A 27,466-nucleotide genomic window follows, 5' to 3' on the forward strand; every position below is an offset into this window, starting at 1 on the left:
TATTTTTCTAGCTCAACTGTCACAGAATGGAAAGCACAGGATTGTGGGATATCAAAGGCAGCTAAGGATACATCTATGCTTCCTTCAAAAATCGATCTGAGGAAGGTATCTCATGAGACAGGAAGTGAAGCTAACATTGGATTCGGACGTGCCTTGATGCCTCACTACCTAGAAATGTGTACTCGGAAGGCAGCATTTTTCAGTTTTCGGACGCAGCCAATATTCAGACAACATTCAGACTGGGATATTTACTTTGACCTATAGAGGGCCCCAAAATCTTTTAATAAAACCAGTATTTTTAGACCAAAAAATATTATTTAATGGACCTGACCTGACATATACTAACTTGTATTTTTATCAACTAAAGTGAACAAAGATTAATAAATCCTGTAACAAAAGTATTGCTCATTGTTAGTTAAATGTGAACTAATGGGACTTTATTGTAAAGTGTTACCAGTTTTTCCAGTAAAAATATGATACCATCGTTTATTTCACTCATCTCTGCTGTGAAGGACGTTTCTGATGCTTTTTTTGTTTAATCTTTTCTTATGTCTGGGACAATTAAACGTATCGCTTATTAGTGACTCTGTTCATATTATAATGTTCTATTCTCCGAATACTTCAGGTGTGCTCATTAAATGTCTCATTAGCGAGTCTGCAGGAGTCTCAGGGGTATAAAGCAGCCCTCGATGCTCAAACAGGCTAGACTACGATCCATCCAGATCCCTTAACGGGGATTTCTAAGCACAAATCACCCAGAGCACGGACAAAAACGCACCTAGATGACCCCATATGTGTCCACCGGTTTTGTGTGGCTGGGCTTTTGGTTTCATTACGGTAAGGTGGACCTGCACTGTCAGCACAGGCAGATGTCAGGTGATCCACCGACTATTGCGCGTAGGTTGGACTGTAAGAAATCACAAAATGGCATTTGTTAAATACAAGAGCATCATTTTGGGATTACGCATGGCTGGAAAATGCACCATGTACTGTCAGCTCATGTGATGATGCGCTAAATAACTGGGAATAGAGCGTTTGTTGTGTATTTATGATCAAATATCAGCAGTGAGCGCTTGGCCAGATCATGGGGCTGTGCTACAGTCTGCGTCCCCGCTTGTTTGGGGACCTCAGTGGATCCATTTCCAACGCCAACTCGGAGTCAGATCACCAGCCTCCGGATCCTGGAATGATGATGATGCCGTCGTGCGTCCGGGGCTCCAGGCAGCGCGACGAGGATTCTGGGGGGAATAGCGGGAAGACATCATCCACCTCCCCTTTACGCACCGGGGACGCCGGCAAGATCCCAGCCGGGGAGCTCCGCCGTGGCGACGGGGACAGAGCGCTCATCCAGAACGGAGGAGGTGGAGGAGGAGGAAAGAGGAGGCTGCAGCTGCTCCAGACTCCTAGCAGCGCCCAGAAACACAAGAACTGGGACAAACTGGTGGTGGTGGAGGAGAAGGAGGCCGAGAAGGAGGCCAAGAAAGTCAGCAAGAACATTGACAGGGCCTTGAAGGAACTCAAACGGGAATATAAACAGACGCATCGGCTGCTGCTCTTAGGTGGGTGATGCTGCCATACCTACAGTATGTTGGCCTGCTTTCGTACTGTTATTGTGCTGTTGAAAATGGGAAGGAATTGACGTCATAAAGCATTGCTTAAAATGTATGCTAGCACTATACTTGAAACCTGAATATAACATATATGCTCAATGCTTTATTAATTCCTCACAATACACATTTAGAGTTAAATCAATACTTATTTTAATGACACATACCGATTATTTTGATGTTTAAATATCTATTTATACCAATATGCTTGTTTTATATCTCAGTAGACTACAACAATATGGATTTTTCTTAATAGTATTAATATAATAATACCAATATTATTTTTGGCAAAGTCAGTTATGGCACTACTTCTAAACAATGTGATTTGCAGATTAGGTGGAAAACTGAATGTGTAAATGTAACATTATTTGGAGGTGGATTTGTCATTTGTTTTAATCCATTGCATTGCGTTAAAAGTATAATAGGTAAATATGATAATGTGTAAATGGGGTGACAATTATGGTCACACTTTAGATTAGGGTCTAATTGTCACTATTAACTAACTATTAACTACAACTTTTGCCTCAATAAACTCCTAATCACTGCTTATTAGTAGTTAGTAAGGTAGTTGTTAAGTTTTGGTATTGGGTTGGATTAAGGGAATATCGTTATGCGGAATAAGGCATTAATGTGTGCTTTATAAGTAATAAACAGCTTGTAAAAAAATATTTTCTTTATTTGTCATCACAACTTTTTTCTTTTGTCAAATCAACTTTGATAATTAATTTGGTTCAGTTAACATATTTTGAGTTTATTAAACCAATCTTTATTGCATTAACTGAAATTTTTAATTTCAATGAACTCTAAATTTTAAGGCAACCAGGAAAATTACTTTATTAAGTTAAACCAACAATATTTTTATAGTGTAGTAATATGCATGCTAATAAGCAACTAGTTAAAGGGATAGTTCACCCAAAAATGAAAATTCTGTCATTAATTTACTCACCCTCAGGTTGTTCCAAACCTGTATAAATTTCTTTGTTCTGTTGAAAACAAAGGAAGATATTTTGAAGAAAGTTTTGTAACCCAACCACTTTGGGCCACCATTGACTTCCATAGTACTTTGTTTCCTACTGGTGGCCCAAAGCAGCCTGGTTACAAACTTTCTTCAAAACGGCTTCCTTTGCGTACAGCAGTACAAAGAAATTTGGAACAACCTGAGGGTGAGTAAATGCTGACAGAATTTTCATTTTTGGGTGAACTATAACTTTAATAGTAAGAATTGGACCCTAAACTAAAGTGTTACCACAATCATTTATTAAAAGATATTATGCAGTGCATAGGCATTAAGAATGCTTCTTAAACAATACTTCTATATGTTCAGGCTTCAGAAAAAAATATTTTTTCATACATTCATATTTTATCTATCTATTTGATGTAGTTTATGTCTCATTTACAGTGTTTTCTTACCAAGAAGTATTTTTTTAGCCACTAGGGCACTTAAATATGAGATAAATATAAAAGAGACAATTTCCATATGACCTTGTGGTCATATAAGTGAGTAAGATATCAGAAAATAAAACTGAGCTCATATAGTTTGTCAGCAGGTGTGTGATGCTTTGATAAGATACTAGTTTAAGTCACAGTAAAAGAATCTATTACTTTGACCTCTGAGACTCTGACAACTCACACACAGTGTACTAGACATTCAGCTTAATTGGAACCGACTAAACTTGCAAAACTACACACATGCACCTTTGATTTTAAACAACGCACAACAGAAACATATTGAAAATGCGTATGTGAATTGACAATGTTTTAAATGGTTTAAAAGCATTTCCCACACATGTCTTGAGTACTGGGCTGTAAAGTTTGCTTTGTTGCTAAGTGATGTCTGGATACGTGTTTCTAAAGGCATGATTCATTAAGACTAAAGGTATAAACTTCCTGTCAATTTTGATTTCATTAATTTATTGTCTTTTGCTAATCATAACAGGATGCACAGGCTAACATCATAACCCACACTGGGAATTTACAATCTTTCAATACTCTAATATGCTGCTATATCAAATAACACTTGACATAAAGAAAGACAGAAGATTTGTTAATCTGACCTACATGAAAAAATGTTCAGTGGGGTTCCATATAGAATCCTAGAGTTCTTGACTCCATTTTATGCCAAAAAGGTTGTATATAAGAAGAAATTAACAGTTATTCATTTTTTCTAGTGATAAAGTGTGTTTATGAGCTGTTTAATTCATAAAATTTAAAGGGGACCTATAATGCCCCTTTTACAAGATGTAATATAAGTCTCTGGTGTCCCCAGAATGTGTCTGTGAAGTTTCAGCTCAAAATCCCCCACAGATCATATATTATAGCTTGTCAAATTTGCTCCTATTTGGGTGTGAGTAAAAACACGCCGTTTTTGTGTGTGTCCCTTTAAATGCAAATGAGCTGCTGCTCCCGGTGCCCTTTCCAGAAGAGGGTGGAGCTTTAACAGCTCAACAACAACAAAGCTAGAGAATCTCACGCAGCCAAAATGAGGATTGTCAGTAACGGTGTTCAGCCTTACATTGTTCAAACCGGAGTCGACACTGATGGAGAGACTCAGGAAGAAGTTACAACTTTTAGACGTTTCTGAACGGTTAGTGGATAAATTGATGTAGTTGCTGTGGAGTTGATTCAACTCATCCACTAGCATGTGCTGTCATGTTAAAGGATTAGTTCACTTCAGAATTAAAATTTCCTGATAATTTACTCACCCCAATGTCATCCAAGATGTTCATGTCTTTCTTTCTTCAGTCGAAATGAAATGAAGGTTTTTGATGAAAACATTCCAGGATTATTCTCCTTATAGTGGACTTCAATGGACTCCAAACGGTTGAAGGTCAAAATTACAGTTTCAGTGCAGCTTCAAAGGGCTTTAAACGATACCAGACGAGGGATAAGAGTCTTATCTAGCAAAACGATGAATGAATATGCTTTATAAACATAAATGCTCGCCTTGCAAGTGCTTCCGCCAGACTGCCTTCTGTATTTTTCAAAAAGCTTACGCTGTATGTCCTACACCTTCCCTATTCAACTTACGTAACTAATGTGGCGCTAGTTTTGTTTTTCCATAATTTAAATACGGAAGGCGTTCTGAATGAAGCTGGATATTTGACTTCATTACTTGTTTAGATATGTATATTTTTTTATACAAATGCATCACTTTGCTTCAGAAGGCCTTTATTAACCCCCCGGAGCCGTGTAGAGTACACGTTTATGGTGGATGGAAGCACTTTCTCCAGCTCATACTCGTTGGTCCTGTTCACTGCCATTATAAAGCTCAGATGCGTCAGGATATTTATTATTATTTCTTCGATTATGTTCATCAGAAAGAAAAAAGTCATATATACCTAGGATGGCTTGAGGGTGAGTAAAGCTTGGGATAATTTTAATTTGAAAGTGAACTAATCCTTTAATCTTTTGTACAAATCCAGCACTGAATTGACCCTCGTTTGTGAAGCAGTCCGGCGTAAAATGACGGCATGGTAACAACACTCTACTACAACAACTCTTCCTCTTCTCTAAAGCAGAAGAACATGGCCCCGCCCCCTTTATTGTGTGTTCTCGGGGGCGGGGTTTATGTAAATTTTAGGGTTAGTGAAGTCACTAACCGGGGAAGAAGCTTATTGTAGTCCCTACCAGCCGTTTGTTGTAGTCCTTAAACAGCAAATTCTTTAAAAGAAAATATCTTTCTTTGCATTGAACTTTGAGCGTTGTAACTTTGCAGATGTTGTTTATGCTCAAACAGCAACATTACACACTAACTAAAGTTAAAAAAGTGAAATCATAATCAAGGACTCCTTTAATCAAAATAAAAACTGAATGATAACAAAATTAATAAATCCATAAAATGATGGGAACCCCTAAAAGGTTTGTTATATGAAGTACCTGTCAGAACCCTTAAGTTCTATATAGTACCTCTCCTTCCGAATCCAGCAGTGATTTAGGAGCTATTTATAAGGAGAGGGCAAATTTGCATGTTGTACTGGCACATGGCTCATTTGAACTCTGACATAGTTGGCCATAGTTGGTGAGATTGAAATTTCATAGAGGCCAGTTAAATAAGTTTGGCTGCAGATAGAGGCGTTGTCGGTTCTTAGAAACTGATGATAAAAAGAGACAGAGAGAGAGAGAAGTCATCCAAGATGTGGCTTATAAATTAACTTTAATGGAGGATCTCACTGAGTTATCTTTAAACTTTATGATACAGTTATTTTTAGTTCTGAAGAATGACACATCCTTGGGAATGTCTTTGTACAAGTTGTACTGTAACTACTGGTGTATCAAGTAGTAGATAACACAGCCCTAAACTGAATATTATTTCCTTTTAATAGAGGTAACAGGTATTTTTGCCAATGGGCAAAATGACTAGTAGCTTATTTTTAATGAAAGTGCAGAAATAGCCTATTTTAATGACCTATATAGCACGTGTTTTGTCTAATAATGGATGCCTCATGCATAAATAGCCAAAAGGGGTCTTGGGCTCCTATAAGTGTTGGAAACTTTATGGTTATCCTTTAGGGGAAAACAAGAGGTTGTCATGCTTCCACACAAGTTGGTACTGTTCCTTTCTGTTGCATTGCAATGTGAAGTGTTTGTGGTCTGTAAACTGAACTTTGTCACCCTGTAAATAGGTTTTATCATTTACTGAACGTGTACTTTGGCTCTAGCGTGGCCCTAACTGCATATCGCTAGCTAATTGTAATGAGCACATTATGCAATATGCACTGTTGTTTTGAAAGGTTTGAGCTTTAGGTCAGAAACATACATGTGGCTTTTGTCCTTGAGTAAATACAGGCATCAACAATTTTGCCAGAAACTGTCTTCCATTTAATCTAGTGCAGTGAAACAAATTGAAACATGTCTATAAATATCAATGTTGTATTCATTTCTGGAGGTTTTTGAATACAATGTAAAAAAACAAAAACAATTTAACTTAAAACTTAAGCTCAGTTGCTGCTTTAAATGTAAGTAGAATTAAATTAGCTAGTATTAGTAGTAACTTTTTTTTGAAACTTTAAAAAATTAAGTTGAAAAATTAAGTTTAAATTATTTGATGGGTTAAAGTAATGGAAACACATGTTGCCTTGACTTATTGATCATATCATTGTTTTTTTACAGTGACTTTTCTTGGTTATGATAGAAGTTTGAATGAAATTGGTATATTTTAATTGTGTTTGATATATATCCATATTGCCTATCAGCTATTCAAATAGAACTTACATAACCTAATGCTATTTTGTATGAATTGTTTTGTTTTATTGTTTGAAAACAATAATTCAGACATTCTTCAAAGCTGAGCACAAATATCATTTAAATTATGAGATTGAGATTTTAAATAATTAATAAAACTAGAGTGGTTTCTGAATGAACAAAACTTCACATGATGTTGTGGCAATGTTAAAATGTTTTTAGTTTAATTTTGTTGTCTTCCTTCTTGTTGCTGGCAAATAGTTGGTCCTAAAGTATTTATTTTTTGGCATAGGTTCTTAGTGGTTTTATGCATGTGTGTATGTGTATATATATATATATATTATATATATATATATATATATATATATATATATATATATATATATATATATATATATATATATATATATATATATATCTTATCATATATTTTATATACAGTAAAGTCCAAAAGTTTGGAGCCACTAAGATTTTTAATGTTTTTAAAAGAAGTTTCGTCTGCTCACCAAGGCTACATTTATTTAATTAAAAATACTGTAAAAACAGTAATATTGTGAAATATTATTACAATTTAAAATAACTGTGTACTATTTAAATATATTTGACAAAGTAATTTATTCCTGTGATGCAAAGCTGAATTTTCAGCATATTTCACAATATTACTGTTTTTTACTGTATTTTTTAATTAAATAAATGTAGCCTTGGTGAGCAGACGAAACTTCTTTTAAAAACATTAAAAATCTTAGTGGTTCCAAACTTTTGGACTGTACTGTATGTTATATTAAAATTACAATTTCTACATTTTAATGTCATTTAAATTCTGCAAACCACCATATGGACTATGTCAGCTTCTGTTTTCTGTAATGTTAAACCCCTTTAAGCCACTGGAAGACATTTTCATATATTCTCTGACCTTACATATCTCAGTGGATATGCTGGAAATGACGCTTTTATATTTTTCTTCCTCATAATTTCAATCCTTGTTCGATTTGTATTCGCAAGAATGGTTCTAGTGGTCATATTTCATGGCTTTCCACAGTTGCTTAATGGTTTAACAAAACACTCTTCATTTCACATGAATTTTAAAGCTTTTTTTTTTTTAGAATATATATGAGAAGTGAAAGTCATGTGTTCTTGAGTGTACAATAAGAGAACTGCAATTTCTAAAGAAGTTATTTGAGGACATGGTATTTTATGATCAAATATTTCTGTTCAGTGCTGATAATATCCAGCCAGGCCAAATAATTAACATTATATAAAAAAAAAAATCATTAATAAGATTGAATAAGGAATATTGACTGTTTCTAGGTAAAGCAGACTTTCTTGTTGAAGTCACTGTTTTAGAAAATCGTTTTGTTTCCTTTATATTAAGCATTTATTCAGTGAAACCTATTCAGTTGGTGATGGTAAATTCACTCCCTTCCAGGTCTGGCAATACCATTGGAGTAAAAAGGGTTGTGCACTAACTCAAAAATGGTATTTTAGGATGAATTTGTGGTTATCAAAGGTGCCCTAGAACTTTTTTTTAAAAAGATGTAATATAAGTCTTTGATTCTGAATGAGTTTGAGGCTGTGATCTGTGGCTAATGGCTAATGCTACACTGTTGGAGAGATTTATAAAGAATGAAGTTGTGTTTATGAATTATACAGACTGCAAGTGTTTAAAAATGAAAATAACGACGGCTCTTGTCTCCGTGAATACAGTAAGAAACGATGGTAACTTTAACCACATTTAACAGTACATTAGCAACATGCTAACGAGACATTTAGAAAGACAATTTACAAATATCACTAAAAATATCATGATATCATGGATCATGCCAGTTATTATTGCTCCATCTACCATTTTTCACTATTGTTCTTGCTTGCTTACCTAGTCTGATGATTCAGCTGTGCACATCCAGACGTTCTGCCCTTGTCTAATGCCTTGAACATGGGCTGGCATATGCAAAAATTGGGGGCGTACATATTAATGATCCCGACTGTTGCGTAACAGTCTGTGTTATGTTGAAATTCGCCTGTTCTTCTGAGGTCTTTTAAACAAATGGGATTTATATAAGAAATCCCATATATATATAAGAAAGTTTGAGACTCACTGTATGTAATTTCCATGTACTGAACTCTTGTTATTTAACTATGCAGAGGTAAATTAAATTTTTGAATCTAGGGCACCTTTAAACAAAATTGCCTGAAAATATTCGGTTTGATAAAACCATCTTCCTCCTTTTTATTTTAATAATTTAATAATGTTTTTTACTCTGTCACATTTCTGTATTTAACTGGCAATATGGCAGTAGCATGTCTAAATTCCTATATATATATATATATATATATATATATATATATATATATATATATACATACACACACACAGTGTAAAAATAATTTTTAAGATTTGTTATCACAACATTTTTTCTTTTGTCAAATCAACTTAGATAATTAATATGGTTCAGATAACAATATTTTGAGTTTATTTTGATTAAATCAATCACCTTCATTGTATTAACTCAAATTTTTATTTCAATGAAATAAAATTAAGGCAACCAGGTAACTTACTTTTTTAATTTATATATATGTATGTGTGTGTGTAATTGCACACAGTAGTACACAACCCAAAATGGGGTTATAAGCCTAAAAGATGCCTAAAACAGTACATAATAAATAACTAGTAAAAAATAAACGGTAAACAGTACAATATACATAAAGCAGTCATCTGTGTGTGCATTTAGAGCTGGCAGATCAGCTCAGACTGGTTTAATGTGTTTTTTTGTCTCCAGTATAAAACTTGACGGACTTTAGGACCCAGCCATTCGTCTGCTACAATGATGTAGCAGACCATCTTAAACCATTTAAGATCTGCAAAACCAGCTTAGACTAGTTTAATATGTTTTTTCCCAGTTTAAAACGACAGACTTTGAGCGGCAGTTAATCATCTGCTACATTGTCACACCCGCTGCACTTTACATTGTAACATTTTTCACTCATGTCGTTACGTTGAAACATCCGTTCGATCTCGTTCGTTACAGTGTTTCTACAGTCAGTCAGCGATACTTTGTAACAGTTTTCCTGGTTCCGGTCATTACCAGGTGTGACAGACAGAGGCAGTGCTGAGTTACAGACTACAGCAGAGATACAGGCAGAGAATATCACATAGAAAAAATACAGAGAGGGCGAGAGAACAGAAGAGAAGGGAAGAGCGCCTGGCAGGGGCTCACAGAGACCCCCGGATCCAGATGCAAGTTCATATCCCACCTTACCGATCGATATGTGATCAATTTTATCAATCCCGTCGCTTGAATGACGCCCGGACTGCTTGAGACGTTGTAACAGGGAGGAGAAACAAAAACCTTCCCGGCGACCTTTTTTTCTGTCTATTGTGGATCATTTTCTCTCTTTGGAATCGGAATTGGATTGATCATTCATAAGGACAGCGCACAGATTGGCTTCGAGGGAGTAAGATGGGGTGTTTGGGGAGCAGTAAAACCGAAGACCAGCGCATCGACGAGAAAACACAGCGAGAGGCCAACAAGAAAATAGAGAAACAGTTGCAAAAAGAGAGACAGGCTTATAAAGCTACACATCGACTGTTGTTGTTGGGTAAGAGGAGACTTGAGGCGTTATATCTGACATACGAGAGCCATCCGAGGCTGTGTTTTTAAATGCGCCGTGTTTGACAGCTCAATCTGGCATGTCGGATTGTACATATGAAGAACACACCGTGATATCTGAAGTATCTGAGAGACTTTGCGTGTATTCTCACGGCTGTTTTTGCTTTCGTAGGGGCTGGTGAATCGGGCAAAAGCACTATCGTGAAGCAGATGAAAATTCTTCACGTCAACGGGTTTAATGCGGAGTGAGTACATGTTTACTGTCCTAGTGACATATATGTGCATGTAAGGGCGTTATATGAAGGTTGGGCCCTGTGTTCAGCCTCGGCATGGCGAAGGAAACCCTCATACATGCTGAGGCAGATAGTGATGTAGCACTACGTGCTATCAGCTAGTGCTTCACTGCAACATCACTGTTTTATATATATAATATATAATATATATATATATATATATATATATATATATATATATATAATATATATGCTCGTACAGAATCTGGATGTAGGTAATGCATGGGTGACAAGTGACTCAAATCAAATGCTAAATGTTTATCAGGTCTCTGGGTGTGTTAAAGTTTCTTTAAAACACTTTTTGCATACTAAAAATAGTCATAGCATGTCTAAATGACAGAACTTTGTTGGGGAAGTTATGCTTTTTGAAGTTGAAAAATCAAATTTAGCCTATATTACATTAATATATGTTGTATAATATTATTTATATTGACCTTTACAGTGTGGGAGGAAATAATAACTCATTTAAAGGGTTAGTTCACCCAAAAATGAAAATTATGTCATTTATTACTCACCCTCATGTCGTTCCACACCCGTAAGAGCTTCAGAACACAAATTAAGATATTTTTGATAAAATCCGATGGCTCAGAGAGGTCTTGCCGGCAATATAGTTAACACTTTCAGATGCCCAGAAAGGTGCTAAAGACTTATTTAAAACAGTTCATGTGACTACAGTGGTTCAACCTTAATGTTATGAAGCACCGAGAATATTTTTTGTTTGCCAGAAAAAACACGACTTTATTCAACAATATCTAGTGATGTGTGATTTCAAAACACTGCTTCATATGAAGCTTTACAAATCTTCACGTATCAAACTGCCAAAGTCACGTGAAATATTGAAATTTCGAAACTCTTATGACGTAACGAAGCCTCGTTTACTGAAATCACGTGACTTTGGCGCTCCGAGCCACTGATTTGAAACAAAATATTTGTAAAGCTTCATGAAGCAGTGTTTTGAAATCCGCCATCACTAGATATTGTTGTTATTGTGTTTTTTTTGTGCACAAAAAGTATTCTTGTCGCTTCATAACATTAAGGTTGAACCACTGTAGTCACATGAACTGTTTTAAATATGTCTTTAGCAGCTTTCTGTGTATCTGAACGTGTTAATTATCTTGCTGTCAATGGAGGCCTCACTGAGCCATCGGATTTCATCAAAAGTATCTTAATGTATGTTGACACAAAGGCCTTACAGGTGCAGAACAACATAAAGGTGAGTAATTAATGACTGAATTTTAATTTTTGGGTGAACTAACCCTTTAAAGGAGCCAAAATGAATACCCTTATGTTGTTCCAGTCTTTTGTTATGTGCAACACAAAATGAGAATCATTACACAGCACTTTTTCATGCAACTGTGTATCCAGCTTCAAACCGCATTTATGTTTCTAAAAAAGCTACATAAAAGTAGTTCAGATATGACGTTTCAAGTCTTCTGAAGTCATATGATAGATGTGTGTGAGGAACAGGCTGAAATTCAAATTGTTAGTCACTGAAAATCTTTCAGCTGTCATATCTCGTTGTGATACGTCGTGTTTGGTTACGATTTGCCAGAAGCGATGCTGATTCTCACACTATGCTATCGTATGGCTTCAGATACACTGCACAAGTCATATAGACTGTTTTTATGTTGTTGTCATTAATAAAAAATAACAGCATACAGGCTTGGAACGACTTAAATAATGGTGATTAAATAATGACAGAATTATTATTTTTGGGGTGAACAATTCCTAGAACCAGGAGTTGCATATGTGCAATTTAACCTTGCATTTTATTTATTTAATTTTTTTACTAAATTTTAAATGTTTTCACATACAGGGAAAAGAAACAGAAAATTCAAGACATTCGCAAAAATGTGAAGGACGCCATCGTGGTAAGTGAGACGCTTAGTTTCTAGACGTTTTCTATATCTAATCACAGTCTCATGTCTCATAACTCCTTTTTTATTTTTATTTCTAGACCATAGTGTCTGCAATGAGCACTTTAATACCACCCGTCCCACTCGCTAATCCAGAGGACCAGTTTAGGATCGACTATATCAAAAGCATAGCGCCGCTCTCTGACTTTGATTATACACAGGTAAGGAGCCTCATTTTTATAATTTACCTAGAATGCTTTCAATGACTTTTGAATTTGTGTAAATGTGTTGAGGTTTTTGAACCGCTTACCGAGAGGTTTTGTATGATTGCTGATTTATGAAAATAAGAATCTTTGGCTTGGTCTTTTTTAAATCACGTACCTGAGGTGAAGTGCCTGCCACTAGCTGAACATTTGAATATGTTTCTGAGGAACGTTACTTTATGGGAAGACGGATGCTGACTGCTTTGCTGTTGTTTGAGTTTGCAATTTAAATAGGTGGTAAATATTATAATTATTAAGAATAAGGTAATTTTGTGTACTATATTTACACACAATTTCAGCAGTACTCAAAATATTATAGTTATATTAAATAGTAGTCAAAATATGTTTTTTTGTTTTTATAATTATGCATATTATAATATGATTAGCATCTTGCTATGATTGCTTGCGTTCAGTTTGTGGTTTGTCATGCATTGTTTATGTGCACATCGAGTCAAATTAAACCACAAGCTTTTTATGTTAAATGACAGGTTTGTGAGGAATATTTTGGGTTCATATGTAGGATTTAATTTCGAAATTGACTAATCCAGGAGACCTTGACTAATCCACGGGACTGAGAAACACAGTGTAGGTTTTCACATTGAATGCATTTGCATCAATTACTTTAGTCGTCAATACTAAAGTGTAACTCAGGACAAAATGTAGTCTTTGAATTCGTAAATGAGTGATTTTTGTGATGTAGACATTTTATGTTGCTGTCTGGAATAGGTTTACTGATTTTTACCAGTCATTAGAAGACAAGGAAGTCATGGAAAGTTGTTGATGACCTTTTCTCTTAGTTTTGTTTGTTTTATGGTATCAAGTTAAAACTCAGGAATTGGGTGTTTTTCTGGGATTTTTATTTCTTCAGTGAAATATGAAGAATTCTGTCTGAATCAGACTGAAACTGACACTAACTTTAAGTTCTCTCTCTGTCATACTGATGTTGTTAGCTTTAGCTTAGCATATGCTTCTGCTGTGCTTGAGTTTTGTTTGTTAGCATTAGACAGTGTGCAACGGGGTCAGTTATTTTCCTTATTATTTTGTTGTGATATTCTAGCACATTTGCAGACAAGTTGGCCTGTGATATGGCAGATGTCTCCAGCCTGTGACTTTTGATTGCACAAATGTCAGCTCTCTGTTTTTTCAGATTGTCATTTTTAGACCGTGTGGATTCTGCTGAAATGGAGATCTGTAATTAGACAGTTTGAGACCACAGATCTTTTCTCAGCTCAAATTAAGTCCTGGATTTTTCTTTAATTAATTAATGGCAGACATCTATACTCGCCCATGAATTCATCAATTTTAGAATGTTTGCACAGTTGGATTGTAAATACTGGAAAATCCAGTAAGTTCAGTTCTTATTTAGAGAGTAGTTTGCCGTTTACTCTTTGGTTCAACAGGTGATAGATACAATATTGACTGCTAACATGTGTTATTGGTTTACCTTAAACATGCATCAAATATGCAAGATTACTCTGGTGATTACTGAATCCAGATAGAGATTTTTGGTAACACTTTACAATAAGGTTTCATTTGTTAACTTTAGTTGGTTAACTACATTAGTTAGTATGAACTAACAAGGAACAAAATTATACAGCATTTATTAATCTTAGCTAATATTAATCTCAATATTTTTAGTTTAAAAGTTGTATCTGTTAATATTAGTTAATGCACTGTGAACTAAAATGTACATTTTTATTCATTAACATTAAAGGTTAATGAATGCTGTCAAAATGTATTGCTTATTGTTTGTTAATTTTAGTTAATGATGTATAAAGTAAAAATATAGGTCAATGCTTTTGCGTGCGAACGCAAAGTTTCTTTGGGAATGCAAAAATTTTGAACATTGAAATATATTTTTTCCTCCCATCAGGGTCTCCGTACAAATGAGACTTTATTTTAAAGTGTTAGAGATTTCAAACATTGACTCAGAAAAGTGTTCCTGTGCTGTTAGTTTCTTCAGTAGATATTTTACTGTTGTTCAGGAAATATATTTCGATTTTTCTTCTAGGGCTGCACGATATATCGAAATATCGCAAATGTATATATCATGATATGCCTATCTTGCGATAACTGCATGATTTATATTAGAGCTGCAACTAATAATTTTTTCTGTCGACCAATCTAACGATTATTTTTTCGATTAGTCGACTAATCTAACGATTATTTTTATTTATTTTCTTTATTTTTTTCTTTATTTAGTTTTCTTTTTTTGATTAGCTAATGAATCCTTTGGATAACTTTAGAAAAAATTAGAAGTACAACTTCTCATATAATATTTCAACTTTTATTCATTTTTTTTTCGACTGACTTCTCATGTGATTTTATGAGCTTCTACAACTTTTGACCTCCTAACTGAACTCCTTTCCACAAACTGATCGTAGAAATAAAAACAATATAATTAAAAATGTTAATACTTTTCAATAAGGTCTCATTTATTAACATTAATGTATTAACCAACATCAACTAACAATGAGCAATATATTTGCTACAGTATTTATTAATCTTTATGTTAGTTAATAAAAATAGTTATTCATTGTTAGTTGATGATAGTTCACAGTGCATAAACTAATGTTAACAAATGAAACCTTATTGTTTGTGCTTAATAAGATTAAGAGAAAACTGTTATTCATTTTTATGGTAACACTTTACAATAAGTACAACCATAATCACACTCTCAATATTAAAAGTGCAAATAAGACCAATTTTTTCTTTGATACAGAGCTAAGAGATTGTTACAACTACACTGCCCAGCCTAAAATAGCTTTCATATTGAGAGATATTTGCATTCATCAGAAATCTCGTTTGAATGCGCCCACGCGTTTACTTTCACTTTCAGCAATCGTGCTTACTCTGTGAATATGGAGCAGCGGCGACCGTTATCCAACTGAATTTTTTATTTAAATACAAAGCTAAACGACAGTGGAGGTGTAATGTAAAGGTAGCGGTGGCAAATTCTTTCCTAATCATCCTAACACTCTGTCATGGCAATATCACGAGACTACTTTTCGCCTTGACGAGAAATCTCATCACATTTTAATCTTGCGTCACACCCCTAGTGCTCGTGCATCGCAATTGTGCTGCCGCGGTACGCCATCTCGGTTTTGCAAAGGGAACAAAGGACCATTTTATTTGGCCCGTTAAAAGTATTCCCATACTTTTGATAATCGTGGTCTAGGTTTTTGTGATAGAATAGAACTTTCTCCATTCCCAGGAGCAGAAGCCGCCATTATGCGAGATGCATGTACACAATGTGACGCGTCGAAGCATTTCAACGCGTCGTTGCAGCACTAATTTATATACTCCAAAAGATTACAAAAAATCCAAGTTTTAGGTCAACGCAGACAGCAGAGAGTAGACTGGACACATGACTTTTACATATGTGTGACATTCTTAATGTTAATAGGCGCAATAAGCAAAGTACTCAGGCGCACAGAAAGCTGCCTCTCAGACAGCGCATGATCTCGAATTTAGTTCTCGCAGCTTATATGGCCAAATGCACACAAAAAAACTGACAAAATGTAAACACAGTCAGTTATGTCTTAAGTGGACTAAACAGTCGAGAAAGAAAGCACACGTGTAATGGTATATTGGATCCGTGCAGCTCATAAAGTGACAGCAGCCTAATAAACTTGCTTCCTTCTGTGTGCTTAATGTTAATCAAACAACAAAAGACAACAATAAAATCACTCACTGCTCTTGACTGAATAAATTTTGTAGCTTTAAAAAGAGTCGGTGTATATTTAATCCATACAGTGAAGACTAAGCAGTCTTATATTTTTACATTTATTCAATTTCTGTTGTTAAATAAACCTAATGTAGGCCCACCTGAAACCCTAAACCTCCCTGGTTTACACTGACGTTAAAGTGACACTTACTTTTTATGTTATGCTACAGTAAAACACTGCTGTTCACTTTCAGAAGTTGTAGGGATGCTTTCTTCTCACAAAAAGAATGTGTAACATGTATGTTGGTTTTTAAATATAATTTATTTTACAAAATTAAATCTTTATTGTATCGCATATTGCATTGAGTTTCTGAAAAGTACATGTCTGTGAAAAAAAATAATAAAGCTAAAAAAAGATTTAATGTTTCAGTTCATTATGTAAAGTTGCAAACAAACTAATAAAAGAAACTAGCGTTTGAATGCTTGTGTAATGAGATGTGCTCGAAGCAGTGCTGAATCCACAGTGGTGGGCCGGTGTGATCAGTCAGATTATTTCCAGAACAGCTAAAAGGCTTTTAACAAAAACACATTTTATGAATGTAGCTGGAAGTATGTAGTGGTATAAGTTCAAGAAATATCTTTTAAATGAAGCGAGGCAAACGTAGTTCTAAAAATGCTTAATAATGTTATTGAAATTGAATCATTTAGTTTTTTTAGCATGCAAACATATAAATGTTTTTGTTTTTTTTTCCCACAGGAGTTTTTTGACCATGCGAAGAAGCTCTGGGATGATGAAGGCGTTAAGGCGTGTTACGAACGATCCAACGAATATCAACTAATCGACTGTGCGCATTAGTAAGTATAAGTTTTATCATAGTAGTGAGCCTATGATGAAGTTGGATTTTTGTTTTGTGAACTGGCATAATTAAAATTGAAGTTGATTGCATATTGCTTAAGTTTTTCTCTGTTGATATTTATGATAATAGCTGTGATTATTGGTTTGCGCTGTTTTGGGGTTCTGTTTATTTGTGCAGGTATTTATGGTCATGGTAGTAAGTTGTTGCAGTCATTCATTTGGTTTTACTGATGTTTTAAACCGAATCTCTTAATCAGAATTGTATTTGTGCTGCAGTTATAGTGTGTTAATGTGAATCTAAAAGTAATAAATATTAGGGATGCACCTATTGGGCCCCATACTGCGCTCGTGTACTTGTACTTGTGCTCATTAAAATGCTCCGATACCAAAAACCGGTAAAACGCAGTGTGTGCGTAGTGTTTGTGTTCAGACAAAGAAACACAAACAACAAAGCAAACAGAGAGCGTAATGGAGATAAGGATATGGTTGGATATGTCAATAGCAAATAATGTAAAAAAACAAACAACGTAATACTAATGTTAACTGACGGTAAATAGTGAGAGAACTTTTAAATGATTTATGTATAATTAGTGGTTCCCTACATTATTACAGGAAGGCGATACAGTAATCGCATGATATTTTCTGTGCACAAACACCTGAAGTGCGTGCCCAAAAAAGCTGCCCCTCAGACAGAGTGCGAACCTACTTAATTGAGTTCTCGTTCTCGTCTTCTTGCACTTGAACGGACAAATTCACACAAATTGTCAAATTTCACATAACGGCGAGTATCCATGTGAAACTTAGTCGGTTATGTCTTAAGTGAACGTAAACAGTTGAGAAAGAAAACACTTGTGTAACAGTATGCAGCGCTTAAAGTGACAGCAACCTAATATTCCTGCAGCTGTCTTTGTGATTTATGTTAATCTAAAAACAGATGACACAAAGAAAATCACCCAGTGCTGTTGACTGAATAACTTTTGTAACTTTAATAAGGATTCATCTATATTTAAATTATACAATGAAGACAATGCAGTCTTATTTGATTATTTCTGCACCCGAAAATTGTGATGTTTCACTGGTATCTAAAAATTTGAACCACTGGCCCAACTGTGCCAGTAGAAAACATCCTTAGCTGTTATTACATTGTGCTATTAAATTAAAGATAAAATATAATAGAGCAATAGAATGAACAGTAAGCTCCTACAGTACATTTAAAGGGTTAGTTCACCCAAAAATGAAAATGATGTCATTAATGACTCACCCTCATGTCGTTCCAAACCCGTTAGACCTCCGTTCATCTTCAGAACACAGTTTAAGATATTTTAGATTTAGTCTGAGAGCTTTCTGTCCCTCCATTGAAAATGTATGTACGGTATACTGTCCATGTCCAGAAAGGTAATAAAAACATCATCAAAGTAGTCCATGTGACATCAGTGGGTTAGTTAGAAGTTTTTGAAGCATCGAAAATACATTTTGGTCCAAAAATAACAAAAACTACGACTTACAAATGCAATGAAAATACAGGTATCAGTACTGTATGGTCAAGTACCAGTACCGGTATTGGACTCGGACTCGTTCTGGAAAAGTGGTATCGGTGCATCCCTAGTAATATGGGCCTGTTCAAAAGTTTGAGAACAGACATAATTTTACATGTTTTTGAAGGAGTCTCTTATGCTCACCAAGGTTGCATTTATTTGATCAAAATCACTGTAAAAACAGTAATATTGTGAATATTATTAAAGTATTATTTTTCTGTTTGAATATATTTTAAGAAATGTGATCGAAGCTGAATTTTTTCAGTCTTCAGTGTCACGTGATCCTTCAGAAATCATTCTAATATGCTGAACTGCTGCTCAAGAAACATTTATTATTACTATCACTGTTGAAAACAATATTTTTGTGGAAACCGTGATACATTTCTAAAGGATTCTTTTAAAAAAAGTAAGCATTTTTTGAAATAGAAGTCTTTTGTAACAGAAGTGTAGGTGTTTATTGTGACACTAATAGTTATCTAACAATTGACTAGTTGATTAGTAACTATTTTTGTTTTGTAAGTCACTGACAGTGCTGTGCTTCAGCTGTTTGAAAGTGCGCTGTAAAACTTTCTTGGAAAAGTTTGTCTGTAAATCGGGGTCAGGTAAACCTGAAACCAGTTCAGACTACCCATCAACTAGTCTGTTTTGAAAATATGTAGTTTTGCACATCCTTGTAAGGAACGTGCCTGATCAGGTTCAGATGAACCTGAAACCAACCTATTTATTCCGGGCTTCCTTAAGACATTCAGGCAACCCACTACAAACATGTCGTATATGTATTTAAGTTTCTTTGCCTTGGAGATGGAGACATTCTAGGTGCATGAATGATCTGTTTTTACATCCACTGTTGGCTCTTTTAGGCCAGTGCAGACATTTGTCCTGTACAACAGTGGCCGTGTGTCAGGTATGAAAGCGTGAGGAGGGTGGTCAGGTCATGGGAGTTGGTCAGCCGCTTTGTAGGACGCAGATACCATCACCAGCTAGTGCAGTGCCTGACACATAATGGCGACTGTTGTCTCTCAGTCAGAAAAGGCCCGGAGATACTCCGAGAATCATACAGACACCCAGCTGCTCTCAATACAGGCTTGTTCTTTGTGGAAGACTTTTACAATACTGAGAATTCCTCTGTTATACAACTTCAAATCAATGTCTGCTCAGATACGTTTGCTGTGATCCAGGTCGATCCATGGATGTGCAGTCGTTGAGAAAGTTTTCAATTGCTTCCACTTTGTTGTATTTTTTCAGTATTTGGAAAGAAAATGTGAGCGGTGTTTGCCCTTGCAGAACTCGCCCTCATGATTCTAGGGTAGGGATGCGCAATTAATCGAAATAATAATGAAATTGGCTTAGTGTGGTTATCAGTCTGCAAAAGCTGTGATTTATATAAATAAATATACTTGATACTAGGTCTGCTCGATTATGGTATAAATCATAATCACAATTATTTTTGGTCAATATTGAAATCATGATTATTATTGGTGGGCGTCTTTTTTCACGATATGAGTAATTTTAAAGGGGACCTATTATGCCCCTTTCCACGAGATGTAATATAAGTCTCTGGTGTCTCCAGAATGTGTCTGTGAATTTTCAGCTCAAAATCCCACACAGATCATTTATTATAGCTTGTCAAATTTGCCCGTTTGGTTGTGAGCAAAAACACGCCGTTTTTGTGTGTGTCCCTTTAAATGCAAATGAGCTGCTGCTGCTTTCTGCCCCCTTTCCAAAAGAGGGCGGAGCTTTAACAGCTCACGCTTCGGTTGCTCAACAACAACAAAGCTGGAGATTCTCACGCAGACAAAATGAGGATTGTCAGTACATTGTTCAACGCTGATGGAGCGACTCAGGATGAAGTTACAACTTTTAGAATGAAATTTATTTTAAACATGCGCTGCAGTTTTGTCGTCTGCTGCTTTAAATGCTCGAGTTCACTACGGCAGGATGGATTCTGATTGGCTGTAAGTGTTTTTATTGTTCATCAGCTGGAAAAAGAAAAACATTCTGAAAATAATTCCAACGATATTGTTTCTGTTTGCCATTATAGTTGTAGTGTGGACTCTGCTATTTAAAAAGATTTTTAGAACTATACATTTATTGTTATCTTTATAGTTATCATCCTTGGTGTGAATAGGCCTTTAGTCTATGCATTTTTTTATTTTTTTATTAAACTGCCTGGAAAAGTAATGGCACACATTTCCTCAACAAACCACATGATTTGGAGGTGTCATTCATACAGCACAAATGTCGCAGGACGAGTTATGCAATAAAGTTTAATATTTGGCGTTAAAGGTTAGTTCAAACACTAACCCTAAGCATGAACAATTATAATAGTTATGCTGGCTTTGGTAAACAGCTGTAATCCAATAATTATATCTCTCAGTATTATACCAATAATCCAGTATTATATCTCTCTTTTGACTATATTTCAAATATATATCCATCATTTAAAAGAAACCATCATTTTATCTAAAAAGCCATAGAAAAATACAGTAAAATGCACTATTTCCTTTGCTAAAGAAGATTGATGTTTAAGAGTGTTTTTATGTGTAGTATTAAATAAAAGTTATTAAAAAAAGTTTTATTAATTTATCTATTTTTATTACAACATTTTAAAAATTGCCATGCAGTGTTCAGACTATAGCTCCACAAATAAAATGAATTTTTTTTGTTGTTGTTGTTGTGCATGCTTAATAATTTGTATATTGCCTGGTGCCTGGATGGGTTATCAAAAATCTAGATAATAATTTAATAAAATATATATATATATTATATGAGTAGAGTGCAAAATATCATGTATATGTGTGGTAGGCATTTATCAAAATTTTTTGGAAACTCAACATTGTTACCAAGCTGTTTTATCGCAATGCATCTTAACTGCCCTTTGACCTGTGAGATCATTGAATGATCCCTCGTGATTTTGTGACATCTGTCTGTGTTCGTTTCTATTCATCTATTGCGTGTCTATTTTAAGGCTAAAAGAAAACGGATTACATGTCAATGTCAAACGGCCGAGACGCACACAAATACATGTTTGTACTGAAGTGGGTCGGTGAGAATGAGACCGTGCTGTTGTGATAGAGGACACTTGTACAGAAACAGTGAAAGCAGCAGTCCGAGCGAGAGAGCTCCCAGTTGTGTGTGGCGTTCTGCAGGCCCGGCTGTATGGAGATTGTGGTTGGGCTGTCTGTCCCCCTCCTCCCTCCGCCAGAGCTTATGTAAAGGAACAGCGCAGCCGGGGCAAGCAGGAGCTATTTATAGCGCATCACTGCAGAGCACTCACTGGTGGAGGGCGTCACGTGTGTGTGCGCGCCGCCGAATCAAAGGGAGTATCCCGGCAATGCGCGTAAACAAAGGAAGGTCAGAAAGAGAAGGTGAGGCGCAGAAAGGGCCCGTGTGTGTGTGTGTGTGTGTGCGGTTATACATATCAGACCCTCATAAGTGCTTAAAGGGAATAAACATTCACTGATGTACAGCGGCGCTCTCTCTTTCTCGCTCGCCCTTCTTTTTTCTGCCTTTTCCTACATAGATACACAAACAAACATGCACACGTGCATTTGATAAAAATAGCAACAGATTATGAATTCCTTTTTTAGCATTTCGGGTTTCTGTTTCGAGATTTAGCCAGCATTTACCTAAAAATAGAACGACCCCACAGAACTGCTCAAAGCTATGAAAACCAATTATGATTATTAAACCATCGTGTAATTATGTTAACATTACTTGCCATCAAATCAAAATTGACAAATTTTTTTTTATGGAATATTGCAGTATTTTATCATAAATTTGTTATCTGTGCACATCATTATTTTATTTTTTTAATCATATGCCCTCGTAATCTTTAATCAAAGCAACAATAGGTAAGAAAAGACTATCACAACTTCCATTTCATGCTGAGCTTTTTAATATGATTTATAATAGACAAATATCTTGTGCCAAGTATGTTACTTTAACGTATTTAGGTGAGCTTAAGGTCTATAATAAGAATTTTTCTATAATAATTCATTTTTCCCCCTTGTCCCACAGATGTGAAAATTAAATTTCATCCTACAATTTTTATATATAATATATATATGCAAAAAAAAAAAAAAAAAAAAACATCTCCACCCCTGTCCCACAGATATGAGAATTATTTTTAGCAACATTTTTCTGAAAATATTTTTTAATTGATTTTTAAAAAGTTTTGCTGGAAAACACAATGACATATGATGTGACTCATTACTGAGTTGTTTATAATTTTCAATGAATTCGATCTAAATTAAAGACTAAATTATTTATGGAATTCATCTTTTAATGTTGTGTCATCTTTTCTAAACTCTTTGTAAATATTATTTTAGTGTATTTTATGTATTAATATTACTTAATTTATTTTTATTATTATTTATTTTACTTTATGTATTTATTTATTATTTTTCTTCTCTCTTTTCTTCTCTCTGGGTTGGGATGGGTTCTAAATTTGCAAAGTTGCTATTTGTTTTATACTACTGTTCACAGACGAAAATTCAATAAACAGTTGTTAACAAAAAAATTAGACTAAATTATTTAACATTAAAGAGTATAAATTATGATCATTTGCATGTACGCTGGTCATGATTATTGATTATTAGTTATTTGATCTAATCACAATTATTTGAGGTAACCATGCAGTTTAAATTTCATTCACATTTTGCCAATTTATATTACGGTTATATTATATTATAAAAAAATAATTCTATAAATATTATACATTTTTTACAGCATTAAAGTAAATTATATTATATTATTAATATTATATATTAAATATGATTCCAAGTAAAAAAATACATAATAGGCTTACACCACAAGTGACGTGAACAGAATTGTTTGTATGACAATTAATGGTCAACACAAAATCCATGATTGTGACAGGCTTAGTTGCATTCATAAATTATATTTTAGATTTTTTACATTTATGCATTTGGCAGATGCATTGCATTTAAGTTCTACAATTGTTTTTTTCAGTTCATGCTTTCCCTTGGAATCAAAAACCATGACCTTGATGTTTCTAGCACCTACAGGAATTTATATTTTTCATGAGTAGTTCAGTTTTTCCATGAAAGTGCAATTTACAAAAAGTTTGCAATGAGTGGAAAAACAATACTCTTATAGCAACTGGTACTTCAAAATTTGAAGTTTTAGTTTCAATTCATACATGCAACATGTTTGAGTGTATGAAGAATGAGTCGTGTCAAAATAAAACCAATATTTATATTAATAACTTTTTTCAATAATTACAAATCCAAACCCAATACAAACCAGAAGTTTGAGAAGCCTTGGAAAAAAGTCTTGTCAGATTCTATTCTCATTTACTGTTCTGCTAACTGTACAAAAGTGGTGTAATTTAAATGTAAATTTAAAAGTTTTGTGGATTGGAAGAGGTTCTGTATATTACAGGAGAAATGCAAGCTCCAAACAGCTTTTTCAGTCTAATTCAATAGCGTGCATAGGGGTGTGATTCTCACTTTCGGGTGCGAGAGGTCCCGGGTTCAAATCCCGGACGAGCCCCCAGGGTGTAACAAGTCGTGTTCCGGAAGTAAAAAATCGACTCTTTCTCCATAGGGAAACTGATTTTGAATGATAACTTATGAACCTTTAAAGACAGAACTACTGTAAGCTACGAGGTTGTTAATTGATAGTATCTACTTCTATTGAGGCTGTAACAGTGGAATTTTTGTTGAAAAACTACATTACCCATGATGCTGTACAGAAAATTACAACAATCAGAGTCTAATGCTGCCTTCATGTGCTCTCAGAATGTTTCCTAGGTAAAAATTGCACATGAACGCCCTCCCATATATAATATTTTGCAGTTAACTTATTTTTTAAATGCATAGTTTTATATTTCTCAAGCATTTTTAATTTGCTTATGCTGTTTGCAATGCTTCATGGGATTGTAGTTCTTTCGGTTGTACCTTTGTCTTTTTGTCAGATTTTCAAAAACTTTTTTGCTTCAAATCAAAGTTTGTGGTGTTGGGCTTCACCTGATTGGCTTGGTTCATGGCTTATAGCGAAGACTTTATTTAAATCCCCATGGGAAAGAGAATGGAAAAAAAACTTCTGGAACCAGCGCCGCAGAAACAGGCACTGTTGAACTCCATAATCTTAGAAACCTTGCACCGATACCCACAGCTGTAGAGCCGTTGTACTCAATAGGACATGTGAAACGTGTTCAAACATTCCCATGTTGTTCAGTGTGAACTGGATTTACAGGTTTTAAAATGACTCCCGGGACAATTTCCCTGTTTTCCCTGTGATCTAGAATCAGCCTCATGTTCCTTAACAGCGCACAGAGCGCCCATCGAGTACAATCTGGGCTTGATTATCTTATCTTGTCTTATCTTATCTTTGGTACTGAACATTCTCAAGACTACCAAGAACCACAATGATAAATCGGATTAACAGAGTGAGAGATTTTCAGCATAAGAGCGACAAAAGAGATATACAATGAATTGTTTTACAATGAATAATTTTATCACTGAAATCATGTCATGCCATATGTTTGTTTTATGTTATTTATTTTATACTATAAAACAAATGAAATAGTTTTGGTTTTAGTTTCAAATCCAATCAATGGTTTTGCCATGATTAAGTTCAAACTAACTTGATTAGTTCTTTGTGATGTTACACAAAAATGAGTTTTTTGTCTGTTTATTACAGTATATTTTGTTCTGCCTAAATCAACCTGTGGAATTTGTTTGGATTGTTCTTCTGTGACCGTTGGGTCAAGACTGATTCAAGTAAGATGGAGGTCTGGGGAATCGCTGTGCAAATCTGAATTTATCCTGTATGGCCGATAGACGGTCTGTCCCGCAATTTGTCTCTCTCACAAACACGTCTGATGAAGAGGGCTTTTTTATAGTCATAAGATGTACAGTCACTGTATTTTTTAGAGCGCTCATATTAAGATAAAGATATAGTTTTGGTTGCTCAGACAGATCACTCGACTTCAGTTAGGGAGGAGGACTTCACAACTCAACTACAGATCCGACATGTGCCCTCTGGAGGTGAACATTAGAAATGCAAGGGCATATTTGATGGTTGCGAGATGCATAGGCGTTATTTACATTGCGTATGGGTGATTTTGTCCCCACCACTATATGAAGCCGCTCACGTCACAGATGTGTTGATACAGAAGAATCATTTGTAGCTGACAAGCAGGAGTTGTTGTCATTCAGTGTATGTTTATGATAATGAGTGGCAGAATTTTGCTGACCAGTTGTTGAGGTTGTTATCAGGTGTCAAAAGTTACAATGTTCAGATGATGACAGTGAGTTCACAGGCAATGTTCTTGTTCCAATCTGTCACTATCTGTTCTGAAAAACCACAAAACAAAATGCAAAGGAATGTTTTTCTGTTCTGATATACAATGTTCTGTCCATACTGCCATTTGTCCTTGCCATTTTTTTTTTTTTTTTTTTAATGATGAAAACATTCAGAAAACAAATGTACAATATTAAAGATAATATGATCAGGTATATTTGAAAGAGATGGTTAGATGGTCAATATTCGCATTGGATGTTTAGTAGCAAATATCTAAAGTATTTATTCCACTAAATCTAATTTTGCTTTGTTTATTTTTATTGTTTGGCGTTTCAGTGGCATGTATTTAACACAGAATATTATTTTAAATACTGAAATGTAACTATACATTTGAAGTTGTTCAGTTTTAATTTTATTTCATTTTAAAATGATAAAAAGTAAATTCATTTATTGTATGAAAAATACAGTAAAAACAGTTATATTGTGAAATATTGCAATTTAAAATAACATAAAATATATATATATATTTTTTTCAATTGTAAAATATTTAAAAATGTAATTTATTCCTGTGATCAAAGCTGAATTTTCAACATCATTACTCCAGTCTTCAGTGTCACATGATCCTTTAGAAATCATTGTAATATGCTGATTTGCTGCTCAAGAAACATTTATTATTAATATTATTATCAATGTTGAAAACCGCTGTGCTGCTTCATATTTTTGGAAACCGTGATATGTTTACTCAGGATTGTTTAATGACTAGAAACTTTAAAAGAACAGCATTTATATAAATTTGAAAATATTTTGTAATATTATAAAAGTCTTTCCTGTCACTTTTGATCAACTTAATGCATCCTTGCTGAATAAAGGCATTTCTTTTATTCATAAAAGTATTACACACACACACCCCATATCAGTGACTTGTACTAACAAATAATACTAGTTTTAATTTTATTTCATTTAAATTGATCAAAAGTAAATTCATTTATTTTATGAAAAATACAGTAAAAACAGTTATATTGTGAAATATTGCAATTTAAAATAACATAAAATAATTTTTTTATTTTATTTAAAATAATAAATGTTTTCAACTGTAAAATATTTAAAAATGTAATTTATTCCTGTGATCAAAGCTGTATTTTCAGCATCATTACTCCAGTCTTCAGTGTCACATGATCCTTCAGAAATCATGCTAATGCTTCCTTCACGTGATGTCATAATTTCCGTAATTTCGAAATGACAACACGTGAAGTTCTACTCTGAACTGTTCACGTCTTCACACTCAAAATTATGTTTAAAAAAAATTTTTTTTTACGCTATAAATTCCT

The 27,466-nt window shown here is 34.5% G+C and overlaps 1 protein-coding gene across 2 annotated transcripts in view; it reads left to right on the forward strand.

Annotated features, from left to right (window-relative positions):
- The first annotated feature begins 852 nt into the window (after window positions 1-852).
- The window catches only part of LOC137014163 (guanine nucleotide-binding protein G(olf) subunit alpha), a 34,169-nt gene continuing 7,555 nt past the window's right edge, over window positions 853-27,466 (forward strand). Inside the window, exons 1-5 of one of the 2 annotated variants that reach the window (XM_067378344.1) lie at window positions 853-1,559; window positions 10,569-10,641; window positions 12,506-12,560; window positions 12,647-12,766; window positions 17,233-17,330. In XM_067378344.1, coding sequence (XP_067234445.1) covers window positions 1,085-1,559; window positions 10,569-10,641; window positions 12,506-12,560; window positions 12,647-12,766; window positions 17,233-17,330 — 821 coding nt within the window. In that variant the 5' untranslated portion in view covers window positions 853-1,084. Of the gene's footprint in view, window positions 1,560-9,708; window positions 10,386-10,568; window positions 10,642-12,505; window positions 12,561-12,646; window positions 12,767-17,232; window positions 17,331-27,466 lie in introns of those variants that run through there. The other variant, XM_067378345.1, reaches the window with a different exon arrangement.

Source organism: Chanodichthys erythropterus, chromosome 23, assembly GCF_024489055.1.
Source record: "Chanodichthys erythropterus isolate Z2021 chromosome 23, ASM2448905v1, whole genome shotgun sequence".
Taxonomy (NCBI): Eukaryota; Metazoa; Chordata; class Actinopteri; order Cypriniformes; family Xenocyprididae; genus Chanodichthys; species Chanodichthys erythropterus.